Here is a 13,676-nt window from a genome sequence, read left to right as displayed (position 1 = left end):
CATGTCACGCTTGATGGGGGGAGGAGCCACAGCCTCAGCGTGTGAGACTGCCGCCCACCCGACCCGTGGTATGTGCGTGGACAGAGCCAGAGTAGAGTCTAGAGAGACTCACTCTGAGAGAGCGACTAGCAGCGCCACCACAGACACAGTGAGTGCCCGCAGCCCGGCCAGCTCCTCCTAATGCCGCCCGCCACCGTGGTCACAGTCAGCTGCAGCCGCCTGCCTGCCTGTCTGCCTGCCTATATCCTCCTACCTCCTCCACCCAGACCCAGCCAGAGGTGAGTGAATTGCTGTGCTGCCAATAAGATTGCATTTGTGGGGAAATCTGGCTACCATTAAGATTGCATTTGTGGGGAAATCTGGCTACCATTAAGATTGCATTTGTGGGGAAATCTGGCTGCCATTAAGATTGCATTTGTGGGGAAATCTGGCTGCCATTAAGATTGCATTTGTGGGGAAATCTGGCTGCCATTAAGTCTTAATGGCAGCAGATTTCCCCACAAAGGCAATCTTTATGGCAGCAGATTTCCTCACAAAGGCAATCTTTATGGCAGCAGATTTCCCCACAAAGGCAATCTTAATGGCAGCATATTTCCCCACAAAGGCAATCTTATTGGCAGCAGTCGATTTCCCCACAAACGCAATTTTATTGGCAGCAGTCGATTTCCCCACAAATTGTGGGGAAATCGACTGCTGCCAATAAGATTGCCTTTGTGGGTAAATCTGCAGGACATGGGTGTGGTTATGTGGTTGGGCGCGGTTAATTTAACCACTCCCATAGGCGCCAGAGAAAATCTTGCACCCAGGTGCCAGGCACCCCAGGCTCACCCCTGCTGCTAGGAGTCGGTGACGCGCGGACACGGTGCAGCAAGACTGAGGCAGGAGGAGCTGTGTGCACCAGCATTTGAAAAAAAATAAAAATGGTGAGTTGGTTTCAAGAAGCCTTTTGACATGATTTCACTTAGCAGCTCTGATTTTGGGGAAGGGGGGGGGGGGGGCATATTTTTGGACTCTCGAACTGGGTGAAATTTAGCCTAGAAACTGCCCTGGCTTGTGGTATGGGAGTGTATCAGCTATAGTGAGTGCAGGGCTTGTGGTACACACATACATATGATAGCTCTACATCTCCAGACCAGCAACTATCAGGGGACTGCTTAATAATAATAATAATAATAATAATAATATTAATAATTGCTGGCGATTCCAAAAACAAAGCTGCAGTTAGCCTTTTTACCACAAGATGGCGACCTCACTTCTCCCTGGTGGAACGCACAGGCAGGAACTAATTAAACCAAAGCCAGGAAATGAGGCAACACAGACATTTGCAGGAGGTGGAGAGGAGACATAGTTAGAAGAGGTAATTGTGTGATTGTTGTTATATTTTGAGCAGAGCAGAGGTCGGGGTGGTCATACTTTGTTACAGAGGAGGTCATAGCACACCTGTCACTATCCTGATCATCCCCCTTGACGTAATTGCCATACAAGAGACTTATATAACTGCTGTGACTTCTCAGACAGTTTTCTAGTGCCCTCCTCACCCCCCCCCCCCCCCCCTCACCCACATGTGCCATTGGTATCTCACCTTCCTAGTAATAATTCAGTTCTTTCACATCACAGAGACAATACAACATGGCCATTATCCTCCAGTATATAGTGTCCCCCAACCCAGTAATGCCATTTCTTGCCCAGTAACATGGGCGTGTTAATAGAAGTCACCGGGCCCCTTTATTGCCAAGATTGACCACAAGAGGATCACACCATCCCCCACCATTATCAGGTAGATGAGGCTAAAAGTGCCGTATGCTGTTATCTGTGTTTACAATAATTATCTCTCATTTCTTGCACTCAGGGCTCTGATACATATAAGTGCTCTGGTGAAAGATAAAGAAGAAGAGACATATGTGAGGAGTGATCAGCAGTCAATGGAGGAGGGAGACATGATGAGGACAATTAAAGAGGAAGAAGAAGAGATGTATGTGAGGAGTGATCAGCAGTCTATGGAGGAGGGTGACATGATGAGGACAATTAAAGAGGAAGAGGAGACATATGTGAGGAGTGATCAGCAGTCTATGGAGGAAGGTGACATGATGAGGACAATTAAAGAGGAAGAAGAGGAGACATATGTGAAGAGTGACCAGCAGTCTGTGGAGGAGGGTGACATGTTTACGATAATTAAAGTGGAGGACACTCTTGCAGAGGGCAGAGCAGGTGAGTCAATGCTGTTTTTAGGCACAGCCATTCCAGGCTTGCACCTGGAGCGCCACCAAGTTCCACTCTTTGCCCTTTCATGCCCCCATGTTGTGGAGCCTTTAAGCTATGGGAGCTTATGGGATCATTTGGGTGCTGGGTTATGAGGTGTGGTTTTGGCTCTTAGAGGGTGTATTAGGCAGGGCTGTGGAGTCAGTACAAAAATCTTCCGAGTCCGACTCCTCCATTTATGAAACCTCCGACTCCGGGTGCCCAAAATGGCTCAGACTCCGACTTCTCGACTCTGACTCCTTAGTCTAATACTTACCAGGGCTGTGGATTTTGTACAAAAATCATCCGACTCTTGACTCCTCAGTTTATAAAATCTCCAACTCCAAGGACTGAAGGGGGCACACATGGTTAGCAGAGAGAGAAATGAAGGGGGAACACAGGATGTGCAGAGGAAGCACTGAAGGGGACACACAGGCGGTGCAAATAACTTTAACTTGTATGCAAATTGTACGCAGCTAATCACATTTGTCAGTCAATTAATTTAAAGAGGAACTGTTAGGTATAAGGTCTCAGAGAAAAAAACACATATATCAGTAGCTAAAGATTGGCTGTACTTACATTACATATGCATTTCACTGTCCACGTTTGGATTTCACAGAATTTTTATATAGTATTTGCAGAGAATGATGCTCCTGACAGCTCATGGCAGGTTCCATGTTTGTCTGTCTCCTATGAAGCGAATTGTGTCGTCATGTCCTCCCTGCTTCCTGATGATTCGACTCACAAAAAAGATCCTAATGGACAACACTACTGTGTCGTGAATATTAACCACTTCCCAACTGAGGGGTTTTCCCCCTGACCACCAGAGCAATTTTCACCTTTCAGCGCTCCTTCCATTCATTCGTCTATAACTTTATCATTACTTATCGCAATGAAATGAACTATATCTTGTTTTTTTCACCACCAATTAGGCTTTCTTTAGGTGGGACATTATGCCAAGAATTATTTTATTCTAAATGTGTTTTAATGGGAAAATAGGAAAAAACGTGGGAAAAAAATTGTTTTTCAGGTTTTGGCCTTTATAGTTTTTAAATAATGCATGCTACTGTATTTAAAACCCATGAAATGTATTTGCCCTTTTGTCCCGGTTATAAAACCATTTAAATTATGTCCCTATCACAATGTTTGGCGCCAATATTTTAATTGGAAATAAAGGTACATTTTTTTCAGTTTTGCGTCCATCCCTAATTACAAGCCCATAGTTTATAAAGTAACAGTGTTATACCCTCTTGACATAAATATTTAAAAAGTTCAGTCCCTGAGGTAACTATTTATGTATTTTTTTTTTAATTGTAATTTTTTTTTTTTTAAATTACAAGAAAAAAAAATTGGGGAGTGTGGGAGGTAAAGGGTTAATTTTGGGTTGTTAAACTAATTTATTTCTATGTGAAAAATGCTTTGGATGTAGTTTTACTATTTGGCCACAAGATGGCCACAGTAACATTTTGTTTATGCGACCTGCAAGCGTCCTTCCGGACGCTTGCAGGAAGTAGAAAGAGGCTGAGAACTTTTTTTTTTTTTCCACAATGGTCGCGCTGCTCAGCCGAGCGGCAGCGGATCATTGCGGGGCTTAGATCAACGAACGGGAATGGATTTTCCCGTTCATTGATCTCCGGGCGAGCGGGCGGCGGCGTGTTTACTAGCGGCGGGCGGCGTGTTTACGAGCGGGAGCGCGGGCAGCGCGGAAAGTACGTATTTCTCCATCCCTGGGGGTTAAAGGATGGAAAAAGGGACGGAGAAATGCGTACCCGCGGGGGTAAAGTGGTTAATTAGCCATGTGGCTAGGAACAATAGCGGACTCATGCAGTATACTCTGCCGTGTGATTTTTCAGTGCTGTGAGCTAAGCTGCGTTACAAGCTGCTGTAACATGAGCCTGTAACTGCTCACTAGCAGCCGAGGGGAGGACCCAAGGTGGGGAGAAGCAGCCCCAGAATGCTTTGCAGTATGGTATGCGGCCTCTCATCCTACTTAAGAGCTTGGGAATAACAGCCTTGCTGTTCAGCACACATATACGAACAACTGCAAATCCACGTCAGACTCGGTAAAAGTAATAAAATTTGCCGATGACACGACCATTGTAGGTCTCATCACCAAAAACGATGAGAAGGCGTACCGCCACCAGGTCGAAAGCATATGCCGCTGGTGCAGAGAGAACGGTTTGGTCCTAAACACAGCAAAAACGGTGGAGATGATCGTTGATTTCAGGAGGCGCGCCTCTTCCCCGCCTCCAATCCACATTGATGGCATGGAAGTGGAAAGAGTCCCCAGTGTCCGCCTCCTGGGCACAACTATCTCCAATGACCTGAGGTGGAACACCAACACTGCCTCAACACAGAGGAAAGCCCAGCAGAGACTTTTCTTTCTCCGCCAACTGAAAAAGTTCGGTATGGCCCAAAAACTCCTGACAAATTTTTACTCCGCCACGATCGAATCCGTCCTATGCTCGTCCATCCTGGTCTGGTACACCAGCTCCTCCGCCAGCGACAAGCTCAAACTGCAGAGGGTCATCAAATCTGCAGAGAGGATCATCGGGAGACCCCTTCCCACTCTGGACCTCCTCTACCACTCCAGGCTGAACACCAGAGCATTAAAGATCGCCAACGACCCCTCGCACCCAGGCTACCGCTTCTTTAATCGGCTCCCCTCGTGCCGGAAGCTCCGGTTCCGATCCATCTACACCAGGACCTCTAGACATAAGAACAGTTTCTTTCCCTCGGTTGTCAACCTCCTGAACTCTCTCCGTGGAAATGCCCATCCCCACCCCACAATACCATGACGCACTGAAGCACCCTGCACATAGACGCCGCTTCAGCTCAAGCGTACCTTTCGGATGTTTTTTTGTATTGTAATTATGCCACATTGTCTCCCTCTGCATAAAAGTTATATAATGTTCTGTATTCTGTATAATGTTCTGTTCCTACTGCATGCCCTGTCCTGTATCTGTAAACACTGTATATCGTGTATCAGTACCCTGTACGTGCCAAGCCCAATTCCGGGCACGACCCAGTCGTGCTTGGCGAAATAAAGTTTCTGATTCTGATTCTGATTCTGATCAAAAGTAAGAGAGATTTTTAACTTCAGTATTGCCTTTTTGGCTTCCTTCTAAACTGTTTAACACAGGAGAATAGAGGTTTAAATTAGCTTTTGCAGCCTGACAGTAACTCTTTAATTAGTTGAATTCTAAGCTACATACAATTTGCATGCAAGGCAAAGTTATTGTCATGTGATTGGCTGTCTTTAAACCACTTCGCATCCAGACCTTGTTTTCCCCTAATGGACCAGAGCAGTTTTGATGCTTTAGCGGTGTCCCTTTTTAAAGGGAACCAGAGAGGAACTAAAAAAACAAAAACAAAAACAGAAAAGGCTTTTATACATACCTTGGGCTTCTTCCAGCCCCATACACACGGATCTCTCCCACGCCGCCGTCCTCCGCTTCCTGTATTGGCGGTACCGGGTCCCATCACTTCCGGCAGACGCGGCCAATTGTCCGCAGGAGCAGGGGCTTCCTCCATACCCTTACGCGTGGAGCTGCTCAGTATGCAGCTGCACGCGTAAGTGTATGCCGGGGGCCCCTGTGATGTGGACAATTGGCCGCGTCCTGCCGCCGACTGGCCGAAACGACGGGACCCGGTACCGCCGGATACAGGAAGCTGAGGGCGGCGGCGTGGGAGCGATCCGTGCGTATGGTGCTGGAGGAAGCCCCAGGTATGTATAAAACTTTTTTTCTGGGGACTCTGGTTCCCTTTAATCACCAATAACTTCATCTGTACTTGTGCCACTTAAAGAGACACTGAAGCGAAAATAAAAATATGATATTATGATTTGTATGTGTAGTACAGCTAAAAAATTAAGATCAGATACATCAGTCTAATTGTTTCCAGTACAGGAAGAGTTAAGAAACTCCAGTTGTTATCTATGCAAAAAAAGCCATTAAGCTCTACGACTTTCAAAGTCGTGGAGAGGGCTGTCTTCTGACTTTTTTTATTATGTCAACTGTTATTGAACTATTTACTTTTTCTCTGCCAGAGGAGAGGTCATTAGTTCACAGACTGCTCTGAAAGAATCATTTTGAATGCTGATTGTTGTGTAATCTGCACATATTATAGAATGATGCAATGTTAGAAAAAACACTGTATACCTGAAAATAAAAATATGAGAATATTTTCTTTGCTGCTAATCTTCTAGTAATTGTTCATAGTACACAACCAAATCATTGTATCATATTTTTTTTTCCGCTTCAGTGTCTCTTTAAATTATCCATATATTGTTTTATTAAAGACAAACTAAGCTTTCATTGGGGGGTATTTGGTCCCAAATAAAATGTTCCTCTCTATGCATTTTAATGGGAAAAAGGGGGGAAAAATAAAAAAAATGAAATGCATTATTTCTCAATTTTGACCAATTTCTGTTTAAAAATAAAAAGTGAGATTGACATAAAAACTGTGCCACCAGTTAAAGTCGCCCCAGTATAGATATCCAGATGTGTCCCCAGTATCACACCACCCCCAGTATAGCCAGATGTGTCCCCAATATCAGCCCCCCCAGTATAGCCAGATGTGTCCCCTGTGTTTGCCACCCCCAGAATAGATTGAAAGATGCACCCCCAGGAATAGTGCCCCTCTTTATAGCCAGATGTGTCCCCGGGATCAGGATTACCCCATGATAGCCAGATGTACCCCCAGGATTAGCGCTGCCCCCCCCCCATTATAGCAAAATGTGCCTCCAGTATTAAGTTATGCCCCCCCCCAGGTGCCCAGATGTGCCAAATTATTAAACCCCCCTCCCCTTGGTTATGCAGATGTCCTCCAGTCAGTTTAACACCCCCTTTTGACATATCTTTCCCCCACCCAAGAATCGATAGCCAGATGGCCCTCCTCCCCCCCCCACATCAGGCAGCCCCCTCCGTGCAGAAATAGTTAAAAAAATGCACAAGCAAACAGTCTCACTCACCTTACCTCGGTCCTGCGACTATCCTGAAGCCCGGGCCTTCGATCCCCGCTCTGCAGTCAGCTGCGTAATGCCAGTAACCCGGGTCCGGCTTGATGACGTCATCAAGCTGGGACCCGGGTTTCCGGCAATATGCGGCTGAATGCAGAGCAGGGATCAGAGGCTCGGGCTTCAGAATAGTCGCAGGACCGAGGTTATGTGAGTGAGACTGCTTGCTTGTGCATTTTTTTTTTAACTATTTCTGCACGGAGGGGGACAGATGAAGGATCGCTACAGTTCACTACTGCAGCGATCATTCATGGGAGGGGGGTGGACTAATTGGCCAAAAGGGAACATGTTCCCTTCCACCAATTAGTAATGCAGCTGACAGTACTGGGGGGTGCGCTCTAAAGCGCACTCGATCGTGCACAGCAGGGCTGCAATTAAGTCAGTATATCTATGTCACTGTGGCTTGGTGGGTGCCACAGCTGACGTAGATATACTGTAGTGATGGACAAAGTGGTTAATGAGCACAACCTTCTGCAAATCTCTGTCAGGCTGATAACTAGTGATGGTCAGTGATATGCAGATAAATCAAATATGGTGCACATTGTATGCTAATTATATGCAAAGTTATGCAGCTGCTGCATCTGGTCCAATCCCAATCTGCATAAACCTTGCATCAACTTGGAATTATCAATAGCTCACTTACCATCCCTAATGATGTATGTGTGCGGATTCAGGATGCCATTGTCACTATGGCTCTAGAGGGAGGAGGGACAATATCTGGATCACCCCCGCTTTTGCAGAGAGATGGTGTGCTCTGGCTAGAGTTTCAGCAACACATTATTCAGAAAGGAAAGAGGATGGTCAGCACTGCTGTACAACTTCCTTTATTTGGCAATGTGCAGACAAGTAGGCTGTGTGTTACATCATCACCTCACAGTCCATAAGAAGAGACTAAACACATACCGATGCGTGGGTGGATAATGGTGGGTGCTGGTTGCTGGGAGCCTGATGGCAGTTTCATGCACAAGCGCTTCTTCTGAGGCTATGACAAGGGGGCGGAGCACATGAGTTTGTGCTCACTCATGCACAGTACAGGGCTGCTTGTCTTCAGAAGCACTTGTGTCCCCAAGTATTTGTGAAGCTGAATGGCTCCATATAGTGCACACATGAGTCCGGGCTCACTCATGCACAGTACAGGGCTGCTCCATATAGTGCACACATGAGTCCGGCCTCACTCATGCACAGTACAGGGCTGCTCCATATAGTGCACACATGAGTCCGGGCTCACTCATGCACAGTACAGGGCTGCCCCATATAACACACACATGAGTCCGGACTCACTCATGCACAGTACAGGGCTGCTCCATATAGTGCACACATGAGTCCGGGCTCACTCATGCACAGTACAGGGCTGCCCCATATAACACACACACGAGTCCGGCCTCACTCATGCACAGTACAGGGCTGCACCATATAGCACACAAACGAGTCCGCGCTCACTCATGCTCAGTACAGGGCTGCTCCATATAACACACACATGAGTCCGGGCTCACTCATGCACAGTACAGGGCTGCTCCATATAACACACACATGAGTCCGGGCTCACTCATGCACAGTACAGGGCTGCTCCATATAGTGCACACATGAGTCCGGGCTCACTCATGCACAGTACAGGGCTGCTCCATATAACACACACATGAGCTCGGCCTTACTCATGCACGGTACAGGGCCGCTCCATATAACACACACACGAGTCCGGGCTCACTCATGCACAGTGGCACTAGCTTGCTTTTCACACAGGTTGCTAGCCTACAAGCTTATGCCAAGATGGAAGACAAATCTGTGTAGTCATTAAAGGATACAGGAGGTGATCTGAAGAAATAGAAACACCCGGGGCTTCTTCCAGCCTCTTGAATCTGTGAGGTCCCAGGTCACAGATCCGCTCTGCACCAGGCCTCCAGTGGTTGGGTTGGCATCTCCTGCGCATGTTCTGGTACGCCAATCACTCTCGTGATCATGTTCCAATCGCTGGGAGCACTCTGCACTTGCACAGTTCAAAGAGAATTGAACCGCATAAACACAACACTCCCGGCAGCAGGAGTGCAATCACAAGAGGCACATCTGCAGAAGACCCCGGGCCCAGCCACGGGTCACATTGTTATAGAAGGGAGAGCGGATGCCTCGTACAGAGCGGAACCGTGCTGTGGGAAGTAACAGACCTCTAGCGGCTGGAGGAAGCCCCAGGTGAGTGAAACTTTTATTTTTCAGATCACCTCCTGTATCCTTTATGGCCTAGTGGCCACAAGGCGTCATTACATAAAATCAATCCTGCTTCTTCTCTTAGGAGTTTTTGCTCCCTAGTTCCACCCCTAGAAGCGACTGACATTTAATACTCCAGCAAAGCTTAATTGTAAGAGGGTCCGCAAGTTGTGTCATAGAACAAATGCGGGAAGCATCCCCTTTGGGTTTGAAATAGGGAGCCTTCCTGCTGCTACATTGAATTACTTGTAGTATATATTTTTTTCTATGGATGCACCTTGGTGCACTAGCACTTTGTATTGAGCACTAGATACTTTCATCCCTGATGAAGCCTCTGCAGGAGGCAAAACATGAAGGAAACCTTGTGTTTTATGACATGTAAATAGTAGCTGTTGAAGTGAGAGAGGGGAGAGTCAGGGATAGAAACGGCATCTATCGTGCTTTACATTTGGAGACACAATCTCCTCCCCAGTTCTCCTTATCTGTAGCCAGTGCAAACCTCTAATAGCCGATCTTTCTGTTTTATTTGAATTAAAATAATAAAGGTTACTTTTTTAATAAATCTTAAACCTTCCTAACCTTTCCCTAATTAGGCAATCCTTGTTACATGTCAACTATTTCAGCCAGATCCTCTGCTCTGCATGGCCTGACCTATATTCTTCATGGAATATTATGTTAGTGGCTTGTATAAATAGCTGCTGCAGCAGGAATTGTAATTCCATTAGGAATAGCGGCCGTGTTGTTTGGCCTCGCTCTCCCTGACCTCCCCACACTGTAATCTTTTATTGCAGGTTACTATTACAGTAAAGCACTTTCTCCAACTACAGCGGATATAGCTAAAGCCCCCTTGTTATAGCCTCCGAAGAAGCGCTTGTGTGTGAAACTGTCGTTAGGCCCCCAGCAACCAGCACCCACCATTATCCCCCCCGCACCGATACATGTTTAGTCTCTTCTTATGGACTGTGAAGTGATGATGTAACACACAGCCTACTTGTCTGCACATTGCCAAATAAAGGAAGATGTACAGCAGTGCCGACCATCCTCTTTCCTTTCATCCCTAATGATAATTGTTCCTCCCCTCAGAATTCTCTAACAGGAAGTGATGATATTTCTCTATTTGCAGGGCGGAGTCCCGGCATCAGGAACCTCTCAGAGATTCGTCTCTCTGTATCCACAGACTGTACAACAGATGATGATGACATTGGACAGGAGTCTTCTGCAGATATCCTGGTTACCCCAAATATTCCCCCAGACTCCCCTCACCTGTCTAACCCTGAGGGGCCTCATACCCTGAACAGCTCTCCAGCTACTGGAGGGTCTTATTCCTGTTCCACGTGTGGGAAATGTTTTACTCAGAATTCACATCTTCTCAGACATGAGAGATCTCACACTGTTGAGAATCCCTATTCATGTGCTGAGTGTGGAAAATGTTTTGGTCATAAATCACACCTTATAATTCATGAGAGATTTCACACTGGTGAGAAGCCCTATTCATGTAGTCAGTGTGGGAAATGTTTTGGGCATAAATCAAATCTTGTCACTCATGAGAGAATTCACACTGGTGCGAAGCCCTATTCATGTGCTGAGTGTGGGAAATGTTATCGGAATAGAACAGACCTTGTCAATCATGAGAGATCTCACACTGGTGAGAAGCCCTATTCATGTGCCGAGTGTGGGAAAAGTTTTGGGCAGAAATCAAATCTTATCACTCATGAGAGATCTCACACTGGTGAGAAGCCATATTCATGTGCCGAGTGTGGGAAATGTTTTGGGCATAAAGCAAATCTTTTCACTCATGCGAGATCTCACACTGGTGAGAAGCCCTATTCCTGTGCTGAGTGTGGGAAATGCTTTGTGAGTAAGTCACAGCTTGTCAGTCATGGAAGATCTCACACTGGTGAGCAGCCCTATTCATGTGATGAATGTGGGAAATGTTATCAGAATAGAACAGACCTTGTTAATCATAAAAGATCTCACACTGGTGAGAAGCCCTATTCATGTGCCCAGTGTGGAAAATGTTTTGCACAGAAATCAAGCCTTATCACACATGAGAGATTTCACACTGGTGACAAGCTCTATTCATGTGATGAGTGTGGGAAATGTTTTGTACAGAGATCACACCTTGTCACTCATGAGAGATCTCACACTGGTGAGAAGCCCTATTCATGTGCTGAGTGTGGCAAATGTTTTGTACAGAGATCACACCTCGTCACTCATGAAAGATCTCACACTGGTGAGAAGCCCCATTCATATGCCGAGTGAGAGAAATGTTTTTGGTGTAATCCACTGCTTATCAGACACTTGTGTTGAGTGTGGGAAATGTCTTGGCTATAAGTGATCTGATACACTTTGTCTATTTCATTTTTATTTATTTTTTCACTATCAGATTTACACAGAATCCCTCTTTCATGCTAATCAGTGTGTTGGTTTGTAAAGCATTTAAGTCCCTGAACTGAGGTGGCATTATGAGATAAATATTGGTATATATAATACTAAGCCTAGTTAGCACTTGCCTGTGTTCACTTTTAATTTTCCATTGCAAGAGTTAATAAACCATGTGCTTTATATTGAAATGAGACAGGATCTGCAGTTGCATGCAGCCACGGCTCACCTGAAAAGTAAATACAGTAGATGCCAAAACACTTTTATCTGGCTGATAAAACACTCATGATGAGAAGAGAGTGCTAAAAAGTTAATGCTTCCTTTTAGTTGGGAGCTGAATGAGCCAGATTTGATGTCACACTGATATGTATAGACATTGCATTGTTGAAACAGGTGGGGAGAGATAGGTGTCAGAGTGCTGACTGATCACACTCCAATTTCTTTCACAAGTAAATCCCCACTATATGCGCCCTAATCTTTTTGCTGGAGGCTAAATCCATTCCTACTGGTTGAAAAATGCAATTCTAGGCTTATGCAGCGTGAATTTTCTAATTATTGTTGCACTCCATTCCGATCCCTCAGCCTCTGACATAACTATCTGGGAGGCTCATAAGCCTTTTATCAGAGGCCACTTAACTAACATGGGGGTCAGGGGGAAACAATCACACTTGGCAGCAATTAATTAATTGTACTCTGAAATATGTGTCCTTGCAAATAAGTGCAAGGCTTCTCAGCTTGAGGGCTCTCTGGCTGAACTGGAAAGGCTGTGTGAGCTGCTGCATTCCCACCTCTGCATTAAGGCTAAATGCAAGCTTATGTTACAGGAAAACAAAATCTCCTACAAACAGGGAAACAAGGCAGACTCCCTATTGGCAAAAGCTCTGTGGGAGAGCAAAGCTTCTTCTCAGATTTAAGTACAACCGAAGTGAGAAATATATGGAGGCTGCCATATTTATTTCCTTTTGTACAATACCAGTTGCCTGGCAGCCCTGAAGGTCTATTAGAATGCAGTAGGGTCTGAATAATGCCAGAAACAAGCATGAAGCTAATCTTTCAGCTCTGACAATAAGGTGAGAAAAACTTGATCTGTTGCATGCTTGTTCAGGGTTTATGGCTGAAAGTATTAGAGATAGAGGATTAGCAGGATCGCCAGGCAACTGGTATTCCTTAAAAGGAAATAATTATGGCAGCCTCCATATCCCTCTTGCTTCAGTTGCCCTTTAAGGCTATCATTAACTCTAAAAACTAGGAAAGGTTTCAGTGGAAGCTATAGCTGAGGAATTCAGACAGTTTTAGCAGCCCCTGTATAACCTCCCAGCCCCTTCTCCTCCAGAAGCTAATATGCCTGATAGGAGAGTTATTATTGAGAGTTTATTTTAGGAAAATATAGCCTTGAAGGATACCAGAGCAGAATTAAGGTGGAGAAACGGGGGGAGCAGGCGTATACTATCAGCTGTGCTGATGGCCACCGCTCCCCCTCATTCGCCTCTCTCCCACCATCTTACCTAAAAGCCCCCCAACAGCCTCTTCTGGGTCACCGGAGTTGGGCTTTACTGCGCAGGTGCTGGCTGGGCTGCGTACATCCTACAGTGTGCACCCACGGCTGGGAGAGCACTGCGCATGATGTAGTCGTCACCTCCTCCTAGTGTTTCTTATTTTGCTGTAATTTACATATGAACATGTGTCAACTTTAGAGATATCTCAAACTACACACTCACTATGTATGTATTTGTACTTGTACTATTGAATGTCATGACTGTACAGTGTCTTGAACTTCTGTTTTGTACTACTGTATGTACAGAGCTACAAAAGATGTTGGCATTATATAAATAAATAATAA

General features: G+C 45.7%; 1 protein-coding gene across 1 annotated transcript; it reads left to right on the top strand.

Annotated features, from left to right (window-relative positions):
• Window positions 1-1,302: 1,302 nt before the first annotated feature.
• LOC137535422 (oocyte zinc finger protein XlCOF22-like) lies at window positions 1,303-13,650 on the top strand. The gene is made up of 3 exons (XM_068257257.1): window positions 1,303-1,357; window positions 1,850-2,208; window positions 10,578-13,650. The coding sequence occupies exons 2-3, from the start codon at window positions 1,923-1,925 to the stop codon at window positions 11,714-11,716; spliced, it is 1,425 nt and encodes a 474-aa protein (XP_068113358.1). The 5' UTR covers window positions 1,303-1,357; window positions 1,850-1,922; the 3' UTR covers window positions 11,717-13,650.
• Window positions 13,651-13,676: the final 26 nt, after the last annotated feature.

The sequence above is a fragment of the Hyperolius riggenbachi genome, chromosome 10, assembly GCF_040937935.1.
Source record: "Hyperolius riggenbachi isolate aHypRig1 chromosome 10, aHypRig1.pri, whole genome shotgun sequence".
Classification (NCBI taxonomy): Eukaryota; Metazoa; Chordata; class Amphibia; order Anura; family Hyperoliidae; genus Hyperolius; species Hyperolius riggenbachi.
This window is presented reverse-complemented; position numbering and strand designations above follow the sequence as displayed.